This window comes from Anser brachyrhynchus, assembly GCF_964034855.1.
Source record: "Anser brachyrhynchus genome assembly, chromosome: 10".
In the NCBI taxonomy this organism is placed as follows: Eukaryota; Metazoa; Chordata; class Aves; order Anseriformes; family Anatidae; genus Anser; species Anser brachyrhynchus.
The window spans coordinates 20,815,729-20,840,961 of NC_137705.1; the positions used below are offsets into that span (position 1 = coordinate 20,815,729).

General features: G+C 42.7%; 2 protein-coding genes and 1 long non-coding RNA gene across 14 annotated transcripts in view; all 3 read left to right on the forward strand.

Moving 5' to 3' along the window:
• LOC308200248 (uncharacterized protein) overlaps positions 1–13,964 on the forward strand; it is a 52,167-nt gene extending 38,203 nt beyond the window's left edge. The window contains exons 5-8 of the mRNA XM_080605624.1: positions 4,507–4,619; positions 5,361–5,575; positions 5,903–9,052; positions 10,550–13,964. Coding sequence (XP_080461750.1) covers positions 4,507–4,595 — 89 coding nt within the window. The 3' untranslated portion in view covers positions 4,596–4,619; positions 5,361–5,575; positions 5,903–9,052; positions 10,550–13,964. The remainder of the gene's footprint in view (positions 1–4,506; positions 4,620–5,360; positions 5,576–5,902; positions 9,053–10,549) is intronic.
• On the forward strand, positions 5,411–13,964 carry LOC308200490 (uncharacterized protein; the record flags this gene model as incomplete). The annotated part of the gene is made up of 4 exons (XM_080606354.1): positions 5,411–5,419; positions 5,950–6,012; positions 8,809–8,952; positions 10,404–13,964. The coding sequence occupies 4 exons, from the start codon at positions 5,411–5,413 to the stop codon at positions 10,656–10,658; spliced, it is 471 nt and encodes a 156-aa protein (XP_080462480.1). The 3' UTR covers positions 10,659–13,964.
• Positions 13,965–22,070: 8,106 nt separating this feature from the next.
• The window catches only part of LOC308200249, a 39,337-nt gene continuing 36,174 nt past the window's right edge, over positions 22,071–25,233 (forward strand). For 4 of the 12 annotated variants that reach the window (XR_013955378.1, XR_013955379.1, XR_013955382.1 and 1 more), the window contains exon 1: positions 22,071–24,237. This is a non-coding gene — a long non-coding RNA (uncharacterized lncRNA). Of the gene's footprint in view, positions 24,238–25,148; positions 25,229–25,233 lie in introns of all 12 variants that reach the window. The other 8 variants (XR_013955380.1, XR_013955381.1, XR_013955388.1 and 5 more) reach the window with 6 other exon arrangements.

Below are 25,233 nucleotides of genomic sequence, written 5' to 3' on the forward strand. Positions count from 1 at the left end.
GGAGGACAGGGACTCGATCCAGGGTTGTCAAAGGAAGGGATGAGGGGCATGGTGGGAAGAGGATAGGCTTGGCACGGAAAATGGAAGAGCATAAGGAAGATAACGAGGCCAGATGCTGCTATGAACAAAGGGTGAGGTCAGAGCAATGGCCGAGTGGCAGACAGACACATGTACAAAAACAGAAAACAAGAGGCAACTCCTGCCTGCAGCTTCTAGGTACGGTGTTTGGCTGCCTGCAGTCAAAAGTGATTGATTACAGTTAGACGTGTGCTATTTTGGCCCTCTGACTTCAGATGCTGTAATCTAAGCCCACGATGTGCTTATCCTTGGTGTGGATAATGATTCAAGTATAGGGATGATTTTGGGGGAGACATGTCAGAGAGCTTGTCCCCAAACTGCGTTTGTAATCCTGCCACTCCTCTCATCAATCATCAGGCTAATATAAAACTGGCAGCGTGCTTCCTGTTAGAGTGTTGTGAATTTTCAAAGGCAAAGTGCACTATTGTTTAATAGCCAATTATTCACTGGCATTGATAAACAGGCTCTGCTTGTGATTACTGCAGCAATTACTCACTCTCCTAATTTAGACATGAGGAAAAATTAATTCAAGCTTCCAGTTGATCATTTATATCTTTGGCTTCTGTAATACACATCACAGAGCACTGAAAACAACTCCACCATAAAGGAAACCGATCTGGTCAAATTGATAACATGTTTTACTCTGATTCTGTCGCTGAGAGGCATAACCAAGTCCAAGCTGAAGGGCTGTGGCTAAAGAGGTTTTTTTAGGCTTTGGGGGATATAAAAATATGAAAACCTTTCTGTTAAACCTTAAATTAAAAACAGAGGGGAGGGATGTTCCAGTGGTCAGGAGGGAACTCCACGTACAGCTAAACAAGCAAATAAACCAGTAGGATGTTTAAGTAATTTGACCTCACCTTCTCCCCAGACCACCCTTCAAGTGCTGATGGACCTATCTCCAAACAACAGGCATCCAAGACCTTTGGGGAAGGCTTGTGGGGAGAAATGAAGGGACGCTGGCTGCCTAGTTGAGAAGGAAGTTGCGGCAGAAGTATATAAAGCTGCTAATAGTTTTAGCGGTGGTGAATTGCAAGCATCGTGTTTGCTCTTCCTCATAATCCAGGAGCAGTGAGATGGAAAGGCATCCATGTAAAGCTGGGACAAGGAAATGCCTTTATTTATTTTAGCATTATTGCAATTACTCCACAAATTGGCTTTCTGTTGCAAAGGACACAAGAACTTTGTGGTAACTGCAAGTTCGAGCCCTCAACATCTGAGAGAGAGGGAGCAGTGCCGGGAAGCACCCTTTCCAGGCTCTGTGTCCCCCTCGGCAGAGCACTTTTGCTTTCCAGGGCTGTCTCAAGCTTGCTGCTGGCAGGCAGTCAGCTGGGCTGGGAGGAGAGCAGGAAGAGCAGTGCTTCGGCTCACCCCACTGCAAGCTGGTCGTGTGTTCCTCATCAGCACGGGCTGCCTGCGAGAAGCCTCTCCTGAGCCCAGTGAGGACCATGCACAGAGAGAGAGCAGCCGGGCGCCCTTCACGGATTCCCTGCTTTTTTGTCTTCCAAATTTTGCTTTATTTACCAAAGTGTCCAGGAGGGGAGCAGGGGCACAGCACAGCCAAGGCAAGGCTCAGGCAGCTCCTGGTACTGAAGCAGACAGCAGGGAGATACTGGTAGAAAAAGCAAACGGCAGCAAAGCTTTGTCTCCCCTAGGGCTCTGACCAACACCAAGGTAGCCAGCAGTATTTAGCAAAGGTGTCAGAGTGCCAAGGTGGGAGTAAGCCCAAGGCTGGCCTGTTAACACAAATTTAACTATTCTTTCTAGTGGGAGAAAGAACAAGGCCTTTATGTTGTCCTCCTGCAGTGCGGCGAGTGCTTGACCAGCAGCGGACCAGTATTGGGACTGGACACCTGGGCAGCGTTCCTGCCTGGCCCTGCTCCCACACCACAGCCTTGCAGTGACTGTGTGTCTGGTGGGGTCGTGTCCTGCCTCCCTCTGTGCTGCTGCCTCTCTTTGGGATGCTTCTGAGCTCCTCAAAGCACTGCACGTGCTGTTGGTGGGAGCTGCTAGCCACAAACCCTGTGCCCGCATGTCGCTGTAACACTGGTACAGCCATGGGAAACGCACCCGATACGCAGGTGAGCGCTGCGGCCCTGTGGTGGGGGGCTCTGGTGCTTGCCCTGGGTGCAGGGAAATGGCAAAGCTCTGACAGCTACCCTACAGCTGGGCTGAGCTGGGGCAAGAAAAGAAAACTATCGTTTGGAGCTCCTCTTATCTGAGACTATCATGCACACTCAGGAACTGTGTAATCCAGTTGCCCTGCTTCGCCAAAAGCTAAGTACTTTCTAAAGTTTATTTCCTGCCTTTATAGCAACTGTCTGTCCCTTTATTTATTTGCACTGAAAGCTACTGGTATGCTAAAAATAATTTTGGGAGCAATTATTGTTGCAGATTGTATAACAATCGCAGGCTGAAGTTGGAGTGGTTGGGAAGTGAAGGATGCATCTTTGGCCAATCTCTTCTTACGAACTTCCATAATTCTTATTTTTATGGTCTGTGCTAAAGCATTTTCTGTTCCTCACAGCTGAGAAGAGTTGATGGCTTGCATTGTTGTTACCTTGAAAGGGCAGTTATCACAGCTAATCCACCCTCCAAGGTTTTTCCTCAGGATAATTATTGTTTCAGTGATTCATCTTGCAGACCCTGCCCTTCCTTATTCGCACAAAATATCCTGCTCCCTGCAATATTTCTGGGTCAGGCTCGTGCCACACATGTGACTTCCTCTTGGGCATGTAGACAAGAAACGATGGATTTAAAGGTCAGCCTCTGCTGGGCCGGCCAGCCTCGGCACGCCGTGTGTCACCCCCAGGACACCGCCAGGCCGGGGAACGCGCACAGGCAGCAGGGCAGGGCCGCCCTGGGCCTGGCGGGACAGGGGGACGTGGCTGCTGCTGTGCTGGAAAACCTCACTGCTCCTGTCTTTGGTGGAAAACATTATCACCAGCACATCCTGGCATGTAATTTGCCTCATTTGTTATCGTCTAGCATTGGCTTAATGCTTATGGTGCATTTCTGAGGTACTTGAAGAGGGTTGTGGTTTCTCAAGGAAACATAACTCATGGAGGGGACAGGGGAGGGAGAATCCTGAAAGGTTTTGGCACAAATTGAGTCAGTTCTTACTGAACATGAACAACATAAACCTGTGCAGGCTTTGACATGAGTTCTGCGTGGCCCAGAGGCTGCGAGGAAGGGAATATGCCCAACGGGCAGGATTACCACTCGCAAGGCCTGGGCTTGGCTGCTCCTGCTGATTTGCTGGCTGAGCTCTGTTTTCCATCCCGCTTGGGCGCAGACTTCGCTGGGTAGCAGGCAGGCATCACTAACAGGAGCTGTCTGATCTCGGCTTCCTTTGCAGGGCACAGAAGCAGTGCCCAAGGGGATGGTGCCAGCAGGGCCACGCTGTGGCAGGGAGGGACTGAGTCTGCACAGCCATCGCCCTCCTGGCTGCTCTGAGTTGTGCCTCTGCCCGTCTGCTTTTAACCAACCTCATCCCGTGAATCCTGAGGGGATTTCCTGCCACACATGGCCTTGTTGTTTTAAGGCTCCATTTAATACTGTCCTTGTAACTTTCCTTCTTTCTTTTTTTCCTCCGCATTAAAACTCAAAACTCTTTTGCTTTTTTTTAATTAGGCAGTGTGTTTTAACATCCCTGTATCCATATGCTCTAACAGTAAAATGCTTTTACCGTGCACCCTTCCTGTACAGGTGGAGCACAACAGCTGTCTCCAAACATGGGTGTACAGCTTTTGGTATCAAGAAGTGAAAAGCAGCATGCACAGTGATGCCTACAAAGTGAAAACCTGTGCAAGTAGCAGCCAAAACCGATTGGTAACGCACTCCCAGTGAGTCCAACTAGCTGCCCTACCACAACTGCCAGCCCATAAACCATGGGAGGTGTGACACTCCCTCCCCCCCCGGTGTTGTGTGAGGTGCTGTGTCTAGTTCAGTGGGTACCTACTGCTGAGTTTGTGGGATCATGCAGAATAAATGCGATAGAGGTGGTTCCTTGTGGCTGTTACTATTTTCAATCCCAAATTCTTTTGTACGTGATGGTAGTCTTACTACCCTATGGTATATCGTTACAAATGTTGTAACCTCTTAATCTTTTTTTCCAGAGGGGGTGGAAAAAATGAAATACTAGTGATTTTTATCCTCACATTTCCTTTAAAAAAAAAGTTAACATAAACAGTGACCAAAATGATTTGTTTTGAAAATTCCCCCACAAGCCTATGCTTACATTTACAGTTTCTCTGAATGTTTCAGAGCAATGGTTCAAAGAACTGAGGCTTTAGTGGCAGAACAGGCTCAATCTGGTACTCCTTACCAATCTGGTACTCCTTACTTGACAGCAAAAGCTGTTAAACTCTTTGAATCAGGTTTCAGTGTATCTAAACTCCTTTTTTATTTTTTTTTTGGCACAAACAGTCCTGGAGCAGCACTTCAGAGAGCAGTTCCTGGGGCAGCAGTGCTTCTTTCAATGCCCAAACTATCAAAGCTGGGCTGTACAGCATTAAAATGAAACCATTCACCCTGTACAGGTACATCTTGTATTGATTTGTTTAGCCTTTTAAAAAAATATTATTTACGACTACACAAGGCAAATAGCCAGTAAGTGTTATGGCCAGTGAAGAACGTAGAACTGCTGGGGAGGGGGCTGGGGGGTCCCCACCCCACCCGAGGCAGCAGGCAGCTCTGTGGCAGGTGGGACAGGGGTGTTGCTGAGCCTCATTGAGCTGCATTGGGAGCATAAGTTTCTGCTTTTGTCTGTGGTCTCAACCAAATATATTGAATATTTTGATTTGAATATGCAATAAATTTACACAGCTAGTGATTTTCAAACTTATTGTGCTATTAATTCTATTAACTCTTGCATGCAAGGCCATTGTCATGCTCATTTCACACAAGAATGCCCACTTCACTGGATCCCTGCAGCATCTTGAATGTGATTTCATGATTTTCAGCCAGGGAAGAAGAATCATCTTCGGCGTACCCAACTTAAATATCAGATGGTGTCAGGCTGGCCACCAGCTGATTATACACACGTGCTAGCAAGGCACATGGCAGCAGAGAAAATAGCATTTTGCTTGGGTACTCACCTCATGGCAGCAGTTTTCAAAATGCTTAGTTGGAATTAACTGATCTTTGACACTCACAAAGGCTAATATTACCAGAACCTACAAATAAGTTTTATTTAGGGATGAAATGCAGCACTTTGAAAGATTTTGTGTGCAACTGTTGCAGGAGTTCAGAACACAAAACCATACTTCTTTTTTTTAAAGCTTTGGCCATCAGCAGAAATGTGGAAACTAAACAAATCACCTCTGGAAAAATGGCATCGGTGTGTTGTGTTCTCAGAAGGCTAAAAATAGAGCTGTGCCTGGATTATCCTTTCGTCATGAAGTAGCAAACTGTAGCACTTCCTTACCAGCCCTAAAAAAAAATTTACATACAAGATGATGACGCAAAACCATATCTCGTTGGCATATCTCATCAGGTCAGCAGTGGAGGTGGAGAAATAGCGTTATTTTTAGTCTTTAACCCATCTTCCCTGACCATGTACCAGATTTGAGGAAAATGTTAGCTACCTATAAATACTGCAAATGTGCTTATTGAACCTATAGCAAGATCTAAATCACTAATCATCCTTAAGAGGGAAACTCTCTTATACATGCAGTCATTAAATGCTACTTAGTAGTGTGCCATCTAAAGGGCATGTTATTTTTCCATGTGTACACATTAAACACTCTTGAGCTTGTGGAGAATCAAACTTTTCAGTCCTATGTAATGACATTTTGTTTTTAACTTTTTTTTTTTACTGTAGGAAAAACATCTGTCATGGCTTATCTATCAGGCAATGAATGTGTTTAGGGTGGAAAGTTGAGGTCTGTTGCTTGTACTGATGGCACAGTTACAGCCTGGAATGTGCAAGAGGTGAGAAAATCCATAAACTTCATTTTTGAGGGAAAATAAAAATATGTGAACTTAAGGCCCAAATCTGCCCTATCGTATTTATGCCCTCTAGTTCTTGTGTTGTTTTTGTTGTTGTTGTTGTTCATTAGTTTTACAAACTCCTACTCCACTTTGTAAACAACTGTTGTGCCCTATCTGCTGAAAGCTAGCCTGCTCAGTATTTCACATGCTGAACCCTTTCCAACTCAGACATAGTAAACTCTGCTTGAAACACAGATGGCAGAATTGTTGTATGGAAGTATGCAAAGGTACCAGTCATTCAGGTTTTCTGTGTTTTCATATAATTAAAAATTATCTTGTGCAGAAATCTCCAGCTATTTGGGTTGCTGATCACTTTTATAAAAGCCTAGTTTAAACCACTGCAGAAAAAAAAAAGGCACATCAAGGATCTACAAGTATTTTATTGCTTCTTGATCTGTCTGAAGATAACGAAAGGAACAAAGAAATGTGGTAATTCTAAGACAATTCACTTCTGCTATTGAAGTCTCTTTGCAACTCAGAGGTCTAGTAGTCATCTATCCACTCCATCCAATTTGTACTGAATCTAAGAGTAGCATTTGATTATTTTCTGTTGCTGATTTTGATGGAGGGAACTTTGGATTGTAGAGGGACTACGCAATGATCAACCACATACTGCTGTTCATCATCAGATTTGCTGATTAGCACTTTAGACATTTTTATTTTTATTTTTGGAAGTTAGTTCCTGAACACTGTCGTCTAGGCTAGTTGCCCTAAAACTTCTAAATATTATTCAAGTGCAGCTTATTTTTGACTACTGTCACAGTTGCATATAAATGCAGTCTTAAAATGCCTGCGATATCCTTCTGTGAGTTGGTGTTGAAACGAATTGGCAGAGAAAGGTAGAAAACTTCGTGTACAGCTGTGCAATATGTAGATCCAGAAATGGGTTATGGATTTCATGGGACCATGGTGCTACTCCAAAACACGAAGGAAAAAGGAACGTGAGGAAGATTGGTGAAGGAATTTTGGTTTCTGTGTTTTAAGAGAAGTTGACTGGAAAACTGCATTGACCTGACCTGAAGTACAACAATCTGCAGTCCCTGAATGAGATCTGAAGTGCAAGCAATACAACGGATATTTTTACTTTAACAAGGTAATCTTTGGAAGGAACTACTTGGCTGTGTTTCAGAAATGCAGAAACACAATGGAGCGCGCTGAGTCACGGTAATCCAGGGGGGATGTAGGTCCAACCAGAGAAAATGCAAATTAGAAAACAAGTAGTGTTTGTTTGTTTTGAGTAAAATCTTCATTGCACACCTGAGGAGTAATTTTTGAAGTGTTTCTGAGAATTTCACATAGCCTAATTCACTTTGATGTGAACAAACAATACTGTAATAATTAACTAACAGGCACCTTACTGTTCGTGACCAGGGTGAGCAAAGGCGGTCAGGCTCCTCGCAGGCAGTACCACATCCGAAAGCCATTGCAGCCCCAGCACAGGCTCACGACGGCTGCCTGCGGAGCACGCAGAGCCTGGCAGGGGCAATCTGGGCAACAGCTTGCTTCTTTTCCACATCACCATTTTCACGCTGCTCTGCTACTCACTCAGTAAACAAAGAGCCTTTCCTATCTGTGAGTAATTAAAAAAAAAAAATTACTAATGTTTATTAATCTCTTATTATCTAAATAACTTGATTTGCATAGTAACGAGTTAGCTGTTCACCTCTTTTCAGTCACTTGTAAAAATGTACTTGGGCTCAACGTGAAATCCTGTGCAGAGATTAAGGGAAGGATTTCCATGCACTTGAGCTGAATCAAACATGCCTGTTCCTGTCAAAGGATAGCTTTCCAGAGCCTGTTGCTGGCAATTCATTCACGTAAAGTATGTCCGCAACAGAGCTTTACACACTTGATTGCAAATTTTTGTTGTGACAGTTAGCTGAAACTTTTTAATCACATCCTAATGCAATTCTTCAATCAATGCGTTTGCATTCTTCAGGTACTTATATACTCTAGTTAATTTCACACGCTATTTATTTATTCATTACTTATTCTCATGCCTAGTGCTCCAGCTGTTTAAATTACCTTTTTTCCCCCGTTGTTCTGATTAGTTTTGACCTACCTCTTTCACTTCTCTATATGAATTAGCTTGAGACTATTTTATCAGCACAGCATCTCCAGTGTTACTGTCCTAAAAGTACAGAAGTGGAGATGGCCTGGAGCAGAGAACAGTAGAAACACTGTTTTGATCACTGCCACCACCAGAATAGAGATTAGTCAGACGTGTTCAATTTCCTTATTTGCTCTGCAGTGGTAGAGTTAACTGCTAGCTTTCCTATGCTATCCACAGCAGCTGCATTTAACTTGAAACACTAATGGAAATATATTTATTGCATTTGTTCAAAACGTGAAGAACAGAGGAAAAACTGCTCTGTGCATTTGTTTCAGCAGCTATGCATCACCTGTTTCATTACCGCATATATTTTACAGCAATTTAGGCAGTATATGCCAGCTGATGAAGTATTAATCAGGATGATATTACATCAACCTCTAAAAAACAGCTTCACTTTTTTTTTTTAGGTCAAAAAAGTCAAGTGTCAGGGAAAAACTGTGCTCAGTTGGGTTTAAAGATACATTTTAGTTTTATACACTGGGTCCTAACTAACAGCATCAATCACAGCTTAAATGGGTAGACTGTTAGTCAAAAGTACCAGCTCTTTGACATTTGTACAAATTTTGTAGGAGTTGGGAAGTTCAGACTCTACCTTGCTTTCTTATCCCTCTTCTTCTCTGCAGCACGCCCCCACCCACCTCACTTTAGGCAGCTTCTGCAGGAGGAACCAAACCACTTATGCACTGAAGATTCCAGATGTGAATCAGGCTTCGTGTGTGACAGCATTTCAGGATGCCAGGATCGATTTACCACTGTTTCACCTAGCAGTTTGTGCTAGTTTGTAGCTGTTGGGACTACTGCGATGACAGATACCTCTCCAAGGACACCTTATTGAAGGGAGCAGGACGTATAAGGCAATGTATGAAGGTAAGCATAAGGCACTGTATGCACGGAGTATTGAACTCCCTCACAGAACTGGAGGAACTTGGAATTGCAGACTTGATCCTTCTCTCTGCTCTGGTTTATAATCAGCTATATAATATATAATTTTATAATAATCAGCTTCACAACATTTATACAGAAGTTCTAATGTCCAATGAGGTTTTTTTCCAGTAACATTCTCCTATTTCAGTCACCAAAAATACAGTCCTTAGCAGCACTATGACTTGCAGTAGCTTTAAGGATGCTTTAATACAACAGCCTGAAATAGAATAGTTTTTAGTTTTCCAATGCATATAAACCTTCACATAGTGGTTTTAAGTGTTTGAAACAAACTAGTAGGAAAAAAAATCAAATTCCAGTAACACCATACATGCAATAAGAACAAATCTGATTTCTTGTGTTGCAACAAAACATGCATTGCTATCTGATGCTTCCAGTAATTCCTATCACAGCTCATCTTCCCAGAATGATTTCATAAAATATACAACAGCATGTTAGATGAAATCTGCTTTCTTGACTAAATCCAGCTATCTCATCTGCTGGACTCCTTAAAGCTTAGCAGGGGTCTGAAAGCCAAGCCAGGCACTGATGCTTCTGGAGTTGAAGAACTTTGTTTAGGAGTCTCAGCTGAATGTTCCCACTAAAATTCAGTTGAACCTGACACACTTGTCTGTTTTAATTGGTACATTTGAGACTTTCTTCCTCTTCCCTCTCTTTTTCTTGCACATATCAGGTATTTTATATAGACTGCTTTGTAAATCCAAGAGATGTTGCACTACCTGTCTGTACCTGTTGAGGAGTCCAGCCTGCTGGTTACCAAAAGAGACAGCAAGAGCAGCCTTTTGGAAGAGGGATGGCGTGGCATTTCAAATGACCACCATATTGGACTTGGCAATCCAGCAGTCTAAATATAAATTACTTGGAAATTCTGTGTGTTCCTAACATCTCTCTATATACATTTGACAGCAAGAGGTTTTTCTTTGCATCTGTTCCCTCTGGTTGGAAGGACGCTGGACACAAAAGCACAAAGGGAAACTAATGGTTAAGAATGCAAAACCCTTTGCCAACCAGAGCAACTCCAGCAGAGAACACCTCTTGAGCTATGGTAAAACTATTGTATGTACCTATGGTGGAGCTCTATTATCTTCTGCATAGCGTAAAGCATAGAAAAGACAAACAGCAATTCTTGTGACATTATTTTAATCAGGTGTCTGCCACAATCCTAGATCTGAGTAAGGCAGCACAGTGGAGAGAATTTTTAATGCATAAAGCTAATAGGTTGTGAGCATGGCACCAAGTGCTCAGAGTCGCATTTAGAAACATGAATATTTGCTAGTCCTGTTTTCTCTTACAATCTCAGCAGGTCTCAGGTTTCATACTATCAGGAAGATTTGAAAGCACACCTTCCTGCATGGAAGGGCACAGAACAGAAATAATTCTCCTGGGATGTGGATCAGCACTGAAGCAGTATTCTATTTTCAGAGCTCTACTGGAATGTTTCCAAGACCACCATGACACAACTACTTCAGTATGGGTGGTAAACATGTCTCTACTGCAAACTTTTCTGCACTGTTTGCTGTGCATTCTTTAACCACTGCTGTTTTAGTGGAAGGATTCTCTCTGCTGCCACCTCATCCTTGGACCTCTCTCTGAATATATGCATGGAAAAAAGCAAACAAACAATGTGCTTTGCTGAACAGATACCATTTACAAGGTGGAGCCTGCAGATAGTCAAGGTAAGAAATAATCTGATCGTTATAGGAGTGCTAAACCACAGCATAATTACTTTCTGCTTTGAGCCTTGTCACTTAATCAAGCTGCTTCCAATTACAAGGAAGTAAATGCCTGTACCTGTCATGGGTAAGGCAGTCACTAGTGGAAAGATGGAATTGGGTTAGCACCCTTAGATAAAAAACTAATTAACCAGTATTGATATTTTTTAAATGAACTGAGCATTACTGCCTTCCTCCATGGAGACATGATCAAGGCTGCTTAGTGTTGTGTAAGAGGGACTATACGGATATGGCAGAACAGATGCTGCAGTATCTCTCTCCAGCATCTGCTTATCACAATATATCGTGAAAGCACACAGACATTAATCCCAAAATTCAAGTACTTTTGCTTAAATAGCACTTGGGACTCTGCGAACAGAGGTTCTGCTTTTAACACTTTATGATCAAAGCCATATTTTTATTTTGAAAGTTGAGATTTAATTTCAGTCAAACTAATAAATTCAAAGCTACATCTACTTTCTGTTTTCCGAAGTATACTGTTAAAGAGACACAGCAGAACTGACAGCTAGTAATATCACGTTATGGTACCAGAAGGACAGAAATCTGGACATCAAGCCTCAAACATGCGTACTACACTGAACTGAACATTAACAATTTTTTATAGCTACTGCTTTTCATCTAGGACCCAAGTTGTAGTTCTCTCACAACACAGGTCTTAGAGATGTGACAGGTACAATGGGTATATCACCACTGCAGTTGCTAGCACTGATTAGTTAAGTCTTACAAAAATACACCTTATACTTACCTATAAAATATTACATGTGCTAAAGCTCTTAAGGCATTTTGTAATGCTAAAAGTAACTTTTCAGGGTATCTCTTTCCCCAAATCGTATCTGTTGACACCTTACCAACTGTAGTTAGACAAGAATTGAGGTGGTTAACAGTAGAGACCACCCTCCCGAAAGTCCAGACTTAGGAGCAGCAATTAAAACTTAAGCTCAGAAACCAGCTCCGGAGCAAGCAAGTTCCTGCATGTTCACCAGTATTGTTGTAAATAAGGATGCCCGCCTTTGCCAGCAGTGAAGTCCTGTCTGTATACACCAAACCTCTTTATCAAAAATCACAGTTAATGATGTTTTTTTAGTTAACTCTAATCCCAGTTAAAACTTTTGTTTAAATGTGGTCTTGACTTGATTTCAATAATATGGGTGCTATTTTCCTGTAAAATTCAGTTCTTTATTTTGGAGAAAGTAAAGTCCACTCACTACAAGAGTTGCTTAAAATGCTTTATTTTATTAAGTAAATCAAATGTGTACAAGTAAATTCATACAGAATGTTCAATACATGCATACTTAACGTCTTTATAATATCTAGGATTCTGTCTTACTGTCAGAAGTTTAAATACTGCCTGATGTGGGCCTAATATATCAATGCTGTAAGATGTTTAACACTTAAAATAGTCTCCATATCCCACAGTATAGGGTGTCTAGATGAAGCCCTACCAGAACCATCGCAGTACTGCAGTGTAATTACATTAAAAAAACCTATCAACTACTTCTTAACATACAATCCCATAACGGCCATGCAATCATTCACTCACTGAAAACTTCCCTCTTGTAGGACTGCAAGTAATCCATGACCGAGAGCACGTTTTATTGGGAGTGCCTGTACCTGCTGAGAAACCACCAGCTTTCAAGGGAGTAGTGAGCTGATCCTTGGAAACTTCAGTTTTTCAACTTAAAATCCACAAAGTCAAAGGAAAGTTGCCTGTCTGTAAGTACACAGTACTAGTACTTCAACTCTATGTTAATAAGTGTGTAACACCTCCATCCTAATTGTAAGGGAATTAGATCTCACTCTTGGAGTTTTCTTCCAAACACGGCCTTTTCTTTGCAGGCTATCACAACACTAATGTTGCTAAAATGGTATCCTGAAATGCAGCATTTCTTCATACAGAATTCCAGCTAATAGTCCTATGCTTGAGTTCAGTACCAACTATGCTGATACACCAGTTTCATTAAACCTCAGTATGCTTAGAGGTCACTTCTCTTCACATGCCAAAGGTGCAGAGGTTAGGATGGAGCCAAAATGGTCCTGGTGTTATAATAAAGCCCTAAGAAAGGCAGCAGGTTGTATAGTTATCTCCTTGTGAGCAAAATCCCTGCCCTAAAACTATGCAACCTACTACCTCTTCCTAGGAGCCCAATGCTTCCTTTTTGCAGTTCTTCTTACTTAGCAGCTCTTTGCGAAGTTACCTTAGCTTACCAGCTGCTTTTGGCTTCCTGCATTTTTAGGCCAGGGCATGTCCTGTAAGTTTGCACTGTTCAGTAAGTGGTTAACCAGTTCACCGGTCCTGGCTTAAATACTCTTGAATGGCTCCATTTTCTCTCTTAATATGCTAGATTTTCAGTCCCAAAAAGCATTTTCATGCTTTTTTTCTTTTGTTGTTGCTAGAGCAAGATACTAGCTGCTCACTCTACTGCAAAAGCAGCTAGACTTGAGTACACCTAAGACTTAAGGGGGGAGAAAGAACACAGTAAGCTTTAAATCTCTTTGTTAAAAACATAACCACTTCAGAGAAAAATTACAATTCTGGATCTTGGGTGCCCAAACTTCATACCTTTACACTCCCAAACAGTTCAGGGGTGAGTTTTGGCCATTCAACACTTTAATCTTTGTATTACATTGTTTAAGTCTCACTTGCTAGAAGAGCTAGAGAAAAATAAGCAGACATATTAATAAAGTATAACTGTAAGTTTTCCTTCCAACATCTACTAAACAACTGAAGTAGTGGAATTTTAATGCATTACAGGAATTGGGGTCTCAAGTTTGAGTCACAGTGTACGTGCGTTAGCCACCAGAACTTTTAGATTAAACACCAAACTTTTAGAATAATTTCCGGTCTATGGGGTATTCCACTCCATAGCTAGTAACAGATGCATTTTCGATATCCAGTCAGCACTGTGCCACTCACCTTGGAAGAAATGTCACAGCAGTCGAATACCATTTAGGGTTTGCACCATCCACACTGACTGTTAATCAGTGACAGAATTTACAGGATTAATTTCATACTTTACACCCCTAAACTTATTTGACAAAACTATTTTTGCTCACTTGATGTGGAAACGAATGACTGCAAAGGACCGCAGTTTGTTTTACTCCTCAGGGAAGGCAATAGATTGTATAGTTATCTCCTGAACAGGGTAAAATAACTACCCTACAACTATACAATCTACTACCTCACTCTGACAGAGAAGTGTGTACTTAAGATCTTTGCTGAAGTAGCTAACCATAGCCTCATTCTGAAGAGTATTAATATTTGATGCTTCATTTAGCAATGTTAAAGAACACAGCTTATCAGAACATCAATCATTTGTAGTTGATTACCCAACCTTAAAGGAATCAATCTATTTTTATTTTTATTCTTTAGAGGAGAAAAAATAATATAGAATGACAACCTAGATTTTTCTAAGAATTACAGAAATCTAAATGCAATTACCTGTAGGTGCTGCAGAAACATTTCTCTCCTATAAAACACATTCCAAGTATAGAAGTTCAGTAGCATCTGACATTGAACTTTAAAAGTGAAGTGTTTCCACTGTTGACCTTCTGCCACTTTAGGAAAGACAGTAGATTGTATAGTTATCTCCCAGTTGTGGGTATGACCCTAAAACTATACAACCTACTACCTCATCCCACAGTGCAGGCATCTTCAGAGGTGACGTCGAAAGATGGCTGTTTTAATAGAGACAAGTTAAGCCAGCTGCAGACAGCATTACAATGGAGAATACCGATGACAGAAAAAACATTCCTCTTTCTCCCCAGTCATGCAATGAAGTTATTTTAAATGTAAATTCTTTTATTTCAAAATTTTACCAACCATTTGGTCTTAATATATTTAAACTCTAGACGCTTAGCAAGCTGTAGTAGTTACAGCAACTACAGTCATCAAACCTTTGTTACAGGAAAAGTACTGTTAGTGTTCCACAGATGTAATCTCTCATCTGAAATTAGAAAACAATGCCTATCAGAAGCATCACACACAGACCTAAATTTCTTCTTCTTTAGAACTTTAAAGTAGTAAAATCTAGGACCGTTAATAGCTCAAAGAAAATCACATACTTTCTAAAATAGTATTTTGTCGTTTTTCTGTTAGTCTGAAATGGCGTAGAGTTCTGTGCACAGGCATTCTATTATAAACAAAACTTATTAAGGCCCATACTCTGACACTTAATTGTTAAACTGCCTTACCAAAAGGCCACTTAAATATACTTTTTTTTTTAACATCAGAAACAAATGCGTTTCTCTCACTGCCCCGACAGAACCTTAAAGCCAGTATCTACATTACCATAGCTCAACATGACCTTGAAGTAAAAATCTTAAAATATTGAAATAAAAATACTTGCCAGACTGATGTGTGACTTACAATCCCCTTCTTAGCAAGGACATCTTGAGAACAGAGCTGAAGAGGAAAACTGATCGTTTTGTCAGTGTAATTTATAAGATTGCTGAAAGTGTTTACAGAAATGCACAGTTTTTCAAACATTAAATACATGTCGTACTAGTACTTCATCCCAATTCTAAGCTGAGGTTTTCAGACCAGTCATCAAACAAAGCCTTGATAGAACAAGAGCTCCTAATGCATGTTAATGTCCTTGCCAAAAAACACAACGCGTGATCCAATGCATTAATATACAAAGGGATGACGTTATTCCTTGAACGGAGAAGAAAAAAAAAGTACTTTCCAACCCCCTCAGTGCTTTACTCCAGAAACCTTTATACAAATATTGATGACAAAATTTGGTGAATCACTCTTAATATCTTTCTTGTAACTGGTTAGAAATCCCATTATTTGCTTTTGTTAACTTACATGCCTATTGGAACGCGTACTTTACCATGTACAGATGGACACAAGCAGTTGGTCTCCATGTCCAAAACAAATAAATTAGAACAGTAGCAGTGGGACAAAGTCAAATGGCTATGAAGCACTGGCACATATCACATCCTTTTTGTGAGCTCAGGCAGAGGTCCTGCTGTCAAGCAAATATTCAATGGAGTTGCTGGCAGTCCTTTCATAGTTCCTTGTTCCTACACCTAAACCTTCAACCGACAAGCAAAATTCATGTAAAGAACCAGTTCCTAAATGGAAGACACAGCCTGCTTGAGGCCTCAGTGCGGTGAGCCTAGCTACAGGGAGCATCAACTCGCTGTTCGTCACTCAGTGCTTCCATGAAGTCCAAGATCTTTAATTTCAGGTGGAACTTTAAGACAAAGCTGCTGATTTCCTACACCCAGCAAGGTATGCCAAAACCCAGAAGGTATGCCAAAAATATAAAATGTATTAAATATGCAGGGCACTTGTTAGTTACCTTTTTTTTAAATGAAGCCTGAAGGACATTAAGATGACTTTCTTATTTCACCACTTCTAGATTTAGCTAGATTAGCTAAAAACCTAACCAACTTGAGAAGATGCATCAATTTTTTTTTGTAGTTGTTTATTTCCACTGACAGTACGACTTCCCAATCAAGTTCTAAGACATTTTAAACCATTTTCTACTGCCACCATGATATTTTCTTGTTATTTGCAGCTCCTCAATCCATAAGCATTTGTCTGCTTTCAGCTTCCTGAAACAAGAGCCATTCATCTACTCGAGGTCTGGAAGGGCTATGTGTTCCTTAAGGTCATAAATGTCCTTGAAAAAATATTTTGAATGACATCCAATTGTTAACCTGTTGTTATATACAGCAGTCTGGCTTGAGATTGATTATAAAGTGCACACAGGGCACTAGAGAAACCTCATTCTGTAACAAATATGCCTTATGAAGGATCATCACATATCCTGTCTTTTAACTATCCAAGAAAAGCACTTTTATTGACATGACGTCACTCAGATAGGGTACCTACTATTTTTAATTTGGTTAAATGCTAGAAGGGTATAGAATTAAAAGAACCCAAGTTCTAGTCAAAATTGTCTGTTGAAAGTGTATTCACGCAAAGTCTAGCTCATCAGTGGTTTGCTTCATGTTAGTCCTGAAGTTTTGGGGTTTGTAAGAAGTAAACGCACAGGTTATTTCTAAGAGTTTCTAAAAACCCTATCACCTAAGTTGCATTGTCCTTTCAAGGAATGAGAGCTGCCAGGTTTCCCTGCAGGTTCGCTGTATGCCTCTTCCCTGACACGATACATCATGCTTTCCTGGCAGGCACACAAGCAGAGAAGCTTGATGTACAGCATGCTGGATAAATTATACTCCTGGCACAGCCTCTACTGACTTGGTATCATCTTAGCTTGAGGTGAATCTGTTATTGCACACAGCCCCGCTGCTGAAGTCACCGTGCTGGTGACATCATGCCTGAGCGTACAGGCAGGAGTTTCAGGGCTGGCTACCCGCACATTCTGTACTTCAGCAACAAACAGACAATTTTTTTAGCTTTTAAAAATACATAATTAACTCCTTTTCCCTTGCAGCAGCTGTGTCCAAAGGATATTTTTCCAGTCACCGTGTGCTTGTACTTAAACATCCCCGAAGCAGTGAAAGTGAAGAAAATGGCTCTACTTGTGCAACTTTCCCACAGCACCGACAGGGACGACTGAGTTTGCTGCCAAACGAGTGCACTGATGCTGCTGGCCCCAGCCAAGGGCAGAGGCCCGAGCCTGTACTCTGCTCTAACCACACGATGGAGCTCTAGCGTCTATGTTACAAGCATTAACACCAGTTCCTTGCCCCTTAACTTCATCATCTGCACTGGAGCTACACTTCAGCTCTCACCAGCTCTCGGTGAGTGCCTTTCTGCCTCATTCTCCAGCCCCCCCGAAGGCCCTGCCCATCCAGCTTCCCCGGTGGCTGCACCAAGACTTACAACTCACTTTTCCTGGGTCAGTTTTGCTGGTTTGGGGGCTGGGGATACAACAGTGTAACACAAACTTAACTAGGCTTCAAATTGCTTCCCTTCAAGTGACCCTATGCTGCCATCACATACTATGTCCATACATCATCGCTCTCTCCAAAAGAGTTTAAGATTACATAGTTACTGAAATTATAGTTTTAGATAGTGTGAACTAAAATCTCCTCTTCTGTATTCACATTTGGATTGTACCTTCCTTTTTATTAATACAGTGCTCATCTTGCCAGAGCCTTGCTCCTAATTTGCATCCAAGACAAGTGACAGTAGGAGAATCGAAATGGGCTCTAGCTTTCTGAAGTACACTTTTCAAGTTTTTGGTGTTTTTTTTTGAACTACCTGTACATGTTTGAAACCTCTGAAACGGTCCTAAACTGTATAGGAAATAAACTTTTGACAAATGCTTTATCTTCCAACTTGATTTTGTCCATTTCACAGCACAGGAGAAATAACCTAAAGCAGAAAGCGTGTTTGTAAAACCAATACTTCTTACCGTAACTTTGTTTTACTGACATCTATACGTGATATAGAGATTAACAGATGCTTTGAGGCATATAATGAATGCTATAGTACATCCTTATATGAAAAGACCATTTTGCAACTGTAAATGCGTAAACAGCTTGTTACAATAGACTTTTATTCTAATGCTTAATTTCAACTTTAAAACTCAGAAGATAAAATTAAATGTAGCAGAAAAGTCAAAGCTGTAAGTTTAAAATAAAATAAAACTGTATGAAGATTGAAACCGAACAGGTGAAGGGCGTTGTTTTTTTCTTTGTGCCAAGTAAATTCACCTACAGTGAAACCAGGCACTGACCAAGAAAGTAAATACTGTTTAATCAGAACGTAAGCCTTGCCAAGCGAAGGCCAGAGGCCTTTTCAGGAGTTCTCCAAAACTTACAATTTAGTACCTTTATTTGGACATGGTAGTCAATTAAGCAGCAATACAATGGATTAAGCGTAAATAAATAATACCAGAATACTTGTTTGAACTGCCAAATTCTACAGAGGGGAGAAAGAACACAAGCAGTTTCAGTGCCCGCTATACTAAGATATAGATGTGCTTAAACTCTAAGCATGAGCAGCATCAAAGTCAATGCAGCTGGAAAGGGAGATGTATCCACTACAGTATCTCTTTGTATTTTTCATACAGCAGCATAAGATTAATGCCTCTGTCATCAATGTCTTTGACATTTCTGATTGAGACACCAGATAAGATTTTCACAAAATCTATATTCCCCACTTATGTTTAATTGCTTTAATATAAAGTGTCCTGGTTTTAAATAATTATAACGTGAAATATTACTGGATTGTTCCATTTTCAATTATGTTTAATTTTCATTTATTTTTTCTGATTATACAGTTACAGAAAGAGTGTAAGTATCCAGAAACCACAGCTTGAAAGAAATCTGAAGTCACTGCTAACCGCTCATGCACGGAATGAAGCATACCTGCAGAAAAGTAAAGTATGTGATCATAATTAATAACTCTTGAATGTGAACAAAGAATGAACATAATGCAAATTGTAGCATCTTCTGTATGTACTCAAATTTTTACATCAGTAATAAGCCATCTCTATATAAGTGATCATAATTCTTTAGTTCTGGAATTAGACTATATAAATAAATGGTTCATATTCCTAATTTAATTCTTTCTATGCTAGTCAAAAATAAGTACTGTTAACATATTTCAGTTATACAAATTGCCTCTTTCTGTATCCATATACAGCAACACTTTTCAAAAAATAATATTAGTAATCACAATGGAGAAATAGTTTACTGTTTAATAAAGACAAATAAAAAAGCAGATGTAGTGTGTCCAAATCAGTGCGTAATCAGTGCTCCAGCGCAGAAAAAAGGTTGACTACTTACTATGGCACCACCATGGCAGAGCAGAGCACCTGCATTATTTCAGTTGACAAACCAGACTAAAGAAAAGCCTCTGGAGGCTTTTAAGCTTTTATGAATACTTTAAGTATGTATACATGCACATTTATCTATATGAAGATGTTGGAAGTAGAGATTATTGAAAAATAAGCCAGTGAATGTCTTTACAGTATGTAAACTGACCTCATCTTTTGCAGACACGTTAATTCTGGATCCTGTTGATTGAGAGTATGTTACATGACAGAAGAATCATTGTCATGTTCCACGTTCAGCGTACAGTATTCCCTACACAGTAGTGGGGAACGTTGGCTAAAGCCTCAGTAACGTTAGGTAATACTTCACAGTAAGAAAACGATTACCCTAAAATGTCTTATTTTCATAAATCCTTTTGAATGTATGTTTGTCAGCCAGTACTTTGGCAATAGAAATATGTATGTGAGCATGCCTCGGTTTAGCTACAGCTGCTAATGCCATGTAGGTCTCAAGGCATTTCTCAATGGAAGTCATCACTTCAATTCTTCCTGCTTCAAACAGGAATGTACGTTTATCAGTATACAGACGTGTATTTATTCACTGTATTTGTCTCTTATGATTTACTACTAGTAAGTGAGCTATGCTTTTGTTCCTACGAGGCAGGTTAATTTATCAAAATGTAGACAACTGAGGGAAAAAAGTGGAAGAAAGAGAATTTTTTTTAAGCACAAAAGCTTGCTGCTATCTAACTGACACTGCTTCAATTTACCAAAACAGTTAGTATAAGTTTTCTTCCAAAGAAGAGCAATTAAGGAAAAAATACCTTTTACCTACTGGGAGAGCATGTTACAGACAACTTGTTTGGCTTAAAGTTTGCACGTTAATATAAATACACAAATTCAGCAAATAATCGTGCTAATACACATAAGAATATTTTCAGGAATGGTGTTATATTAATTGCTAATATAATTAGCTACTGCCTATTATAAATCGTGGGAGCCTTTTATTTAGGAATGCAGTGTTTCCACTACTAAGCAACAGAGGAAGACACAGAATCCATTTATCAAAAGGAAGGTAAGAACAAGGATTCTCCTTGGTGGTGGTAGTAGCAGTAGTAGGGAAACAAAGCAAGTAATTTGATTTGTCTACATTTCCTTTCGCCAAGTCTCTAATCTGATTACACAAAATAACTTCTTAGTGTGACCCATAGAAATTGATGTCGCATTTCAGGACATTTGGTGAGAAGTGCAGCGGAGAAATTGCAACCAACAATTTAGAAAAATATAAATTGCCATACAGCTGACATTTAATAAGTTCATCTTAATGAAGATGGCTACTGTAGGGCAAAAAAAAAAAGAATTACTGAATTATTTTGTAAAGCTGCCTGGACTAGAAAGTTTGAGGAGTCACCACAGGTAAGCCCTAGGGTAAGTTTAGGCTATTCACATGTGAACAGCACAGGTCAACTCTGACAAAGGGAGACTCACAACTATACAACTGCTTCAGTGAAGTCCCCCTGGCAGCTGGGGATGAGAATGTACTTGAAGTAGAAAAACGATGCTCTATTTATTAAATATTCCTTAAGGAAATTAAGGAAACATTATTGTTTTTAAAAGGACAACTTCACGTTTTTGTATTCTCCTCCGCCATTAACTTCGAGCCCAGCTTATCACAGAGTAACCCCGCAAGATGATGCCGCCTCCACCACGGAGGGAGTTGGCCTCGGCGATCCTTGGGGGTCCCTTCCACCGGGGGCTGTTCTACGATTTTAACTCTCGAAGCGCGACGCCACGCGCATCTCCGAGCCAATTTCTCCGCCCCGCGTAAGACCTGCGTTACGAGCAGAAGCCTGCCGGCACTGCTGCAGGGCGCCACAACGCGAAGCGGCGGCCCGGCTCCCCGCGGGCTGCGCTCCCCCCGCACGCGAGTTCCGCTGTGAGCGCCCCGCTCGGCCCCGAGGCGCGCTGGGCGGGCCGAGGCTGCCGTCGAGTGGCCCCGGGGCCGCCCCGCGCAGCACCGGCTGGCGCCGCGGCCCCGTCCCGGCCGTGCCCCCCCTCCCCCCCCCGGGGCGCTCGGTGCCCGCTCCCCCGGGGCCTCCCCCCGCCGCCGCCCCCCGCCCGCACGCCCTTGCGAGCGGAAATGACGTACCCCTGCGCTGACGGCATCCGCGGCCTATCGGCGGCGGGCGGCCAGCCCGACCCGCCAGTCAGGAGCGGCGGGGGGCGGCACTTCCGGGCCTGCCGCTGGGGGCTGGGGTGGGACGGGGGGGCGCGGGGCGGGGGCGGCCCGGGCCCGGTGAGCGCCGGCAGGGGCGGGCGCTCCGACAGACGCCCCCCGCCGGGAGGCCCCGGGAGGCGCCGCGCCCCGCCCCCCGCCGGCCCGTACGGCTGGGCCGGGCCCTCCGCCGCCCGCAGCGCCCGGCGGGGCCCGCGCCCGGCCCCCCCCGCTCCTCCTCCCCCCCCGCCCGGCCCTGCGGTGCGACGGCTGCCCCGCGGCGCCGCCCGGTACCTGCGGCAGGGTGACCCGGAGCCGCGCCGGGACCCGGATGGAGTCGCGGCCGCTCCTGCCGCCGCTCGCCGCGGGGCACCACGGGAAGGCGCGACGCGCCCCGCTCCGCCCGCACCATTGGCTGCCGGGCCGCGAGCCCCGCCCCCGGGCGCCGCCGGGCGACGCGTCCATCATCCGCCTCTCTGCGCGCTCATTGGGCAGCGCGCCGCGCGGCACCGCCTCCGCCTGGAGGGCTGGCCTGTCATTGGGCGGGAGGAAGGAGAGGCCCGCCTCCCTCCGCCATTTATTTGAAGGGGGTCGGGGGCAGCCCTAAGATGGCGCCCTCGGCGGCACAGCGCGGGGCCGGGCCCTGAGGGCCTCGCAGCCCGGGGACGTCCCGGCCGCTGCTGGGCCCTGGCGATGCTGGGCCGGGCCGGGCCGCCCCCTTCACCGAGCCCGGCCCCCGCCGCGGTGCCCGGTGTCCTCGCGGTGCCCGGTGTCCTTGCGGTGCTCGGGCCCGGCCCTTCTCGTTGCTGCCCCGTAGGCTGTGAGCTTATCTCCCGGCCTGCCCCGTGGCCATTTTGGTGTAGGTCGGCGCTTCGCTCCGGTGTTGGCTCTTCGCGAGCTGGAGGCTGAGGCTGACGCTTGCGCGTCCAAAGGCCAGCGGTGGCGGTGGGAGCCTAGAGATAATGCCGAAACCTCTGTAAAGTGTGGCAGCAGCCCTGCGCACGTGGCCCAGTAGTAATGCACTGGGTAAATAAAAACAGCCATAACAAAAGCACCAACCATCACAGAGTAGGCTGCCTGACTTAATCACTTACAGTGTCTTTGGCAAGCTGTCCTGTGGGTTTGAGAAATGGTAGTTCAGGATTAACCCAGAAAATGTACACGCAGTTTTCTCTGAGGCACTCCTGGTAGCCTCCTGGAATCAAATAGTGGCTTCTCTCCTTCACAGCACCGACAGGCTTTGTTTTCATCGTGTTTTTGTAGTCTCTTTGAGTAGATGGTTGAATGAGCAACAAAACTGATGTTTTACTTGCTTTGCTGATAACATTCTCTGATAAATGATACCCTGTAACCAGGACGCACCCAGTCAAGCATGGTGCATTTAGTCACTGTTCCTCACCCTCCTACCCCTTCAGCCTTCCCTGCCACTGCAGTGAGCTCCCCAAGTAACGAGTTTGTGCTGCACCTTGCCGAGACAGGGGTGAAGCTGTCTTTTGCACCTGCCACCCTTGTAGGTGATTCCTGTTTTCATGTTACTTGTCTCTACAGTTGGATAGGATAAACCTGTAGCTTGCTTTCAACACTATTGTTTGGGTTTTTTTTTTGTGTGTGTGGTTTGTTTTTTTTTCAAGTTTCTGTGTTTTTCTCTCTACTCCTGTTTCTTGTTTTTATCGTAAGGAAGCAATCTGACTTGGAAGTGTTATGTCAGTGTGTTGTTACTTAATCAAAGTATATTTTTGAGGTATATTCTTGATGAGTTTCTTAATGTTGTGGGGATATGCAGGGCCTGTAGGGCACGTAGAAGTCTTTCAGAGGAGGAGAGGTGGTCCTTCAGCCTCAGTGCCAGTTTTCCGGACTAGTAAAAGTTCAAGGAGGAAAATGCTGTGTTTAAAAATAGCCTTTAAACACAGATCTCTTTTCTGTGTCTTAGTTCTGACAAGATCAGTAAGATAGAGATACATTAAAAAGTGTGCATGTGCATGTGCACAGAGAAGTCTTTTCAGCCTTTGTAAATACACTTTTCTTTTCTGAGAAATTTTGTAAATAATGAAGCTTTTGTGAGTGCTTGACAATTCTGTGGAAGTTTAGAATTCATATGGCAAAGTTCTTACATGTGTGTTGTCCCATCTTACTTCACAAATAATGATTCTTGTCACAAATATGAGAAGGGAAGATGGGGCCTTGTTTTCAGTGATCAGAGCAACAAACAGATTAAACAGTCTGACCTCACAGCTTTCTGGATAACGCCGCTGTTTTGAGTCTGGAAAAAATTGATGTTTTTTTCCAGAAAAAGTACTGGTGCTTCAACAGCTAAAAGGCGAACCCAAATGCAGTTTTCATCCTTATTCGGGTAAAACTTTTACACACAGATTCTGCCAGCTACTAAATTACTTTTTAATTTTTACTTTTAGGAGAAATTTGACTCATTTTCTGATGAATACAGAAGCTGCAGCCCCTGTTAAGGTGAGAACCTTCTCTCAGGTCTCTAACCGGGCACGAGGGTCTCTTTTGTAGCTCCTGCACTTCCACGATAGGTCACAAGATGGGGTATGAATACCCAGAAAAGATGACTGTCCGATTAAAACATTCCACAGTGAGATGCTATTTTACCATTGTGTTATGCCCAGGCACTGTAATAATTCCTGTTCTTGCAGAGACAAAAAAATTACAAGAAGTAGGCATTATGAAGTTTTATTTTTCAGGAGTTATGTTCAGAAAGGTTCTAAGAGGCATTATGTAAACTCAAATACACATTTCTAGTAATTTACAGATTATACTGTCTGTAGTGAGGATTGCTGGACAGAACAGGATTTGCTAGCAGAGCAAAGTGCTACAATAAGGAAGTCAATTCCAGCTGTTAGATAAACAAGAAGGGATACAGAAGCATTTTTCAAAAATGAAACATTCTATAGATGACACATTTATTTTCAGAGCAGGAAATACTTAGTGCCTGATGTTCTTTCAGGCCTGCCGCTTTGCCAGATGCAAGCTGATTCATGGGTGGCTGTTGTTCATTATACCCGTAATTGGAAAGTGACATTGTTTTTGGCTTAGAAACCAGAACAATTCCACAGCGTATCCAGTCAAACACTCGGCAGTTGTCGAAGTGGCATTTTTTCTTCAGAAAGTGAATCATTTTATCACTTTTTGATAAACTGATGTCTTGTATTTTAACAAGAAATGCCAGTCTATCTGTTTTACTGGAATGCACATAGTTTTGGACTAGTGGGTGACTTTCAATTGTAGTAGTTATTTTGAAGCTGATTAAGGGACATTGAAACTATGTGTCTTGCAGTGTAATATCCTAGGGAGAATTTTTGATTTTGCAAAGTAGTGCCAAATAGTTCTGCTCACCTTACTCTCTATTTCTTTAGGACAGATAGTAATTTGAGAGTTTGAAGTCTTTTCCCCAGCTAAAAGTGGACCACAGCATACAAAATATTGACAGCAAACGGTATG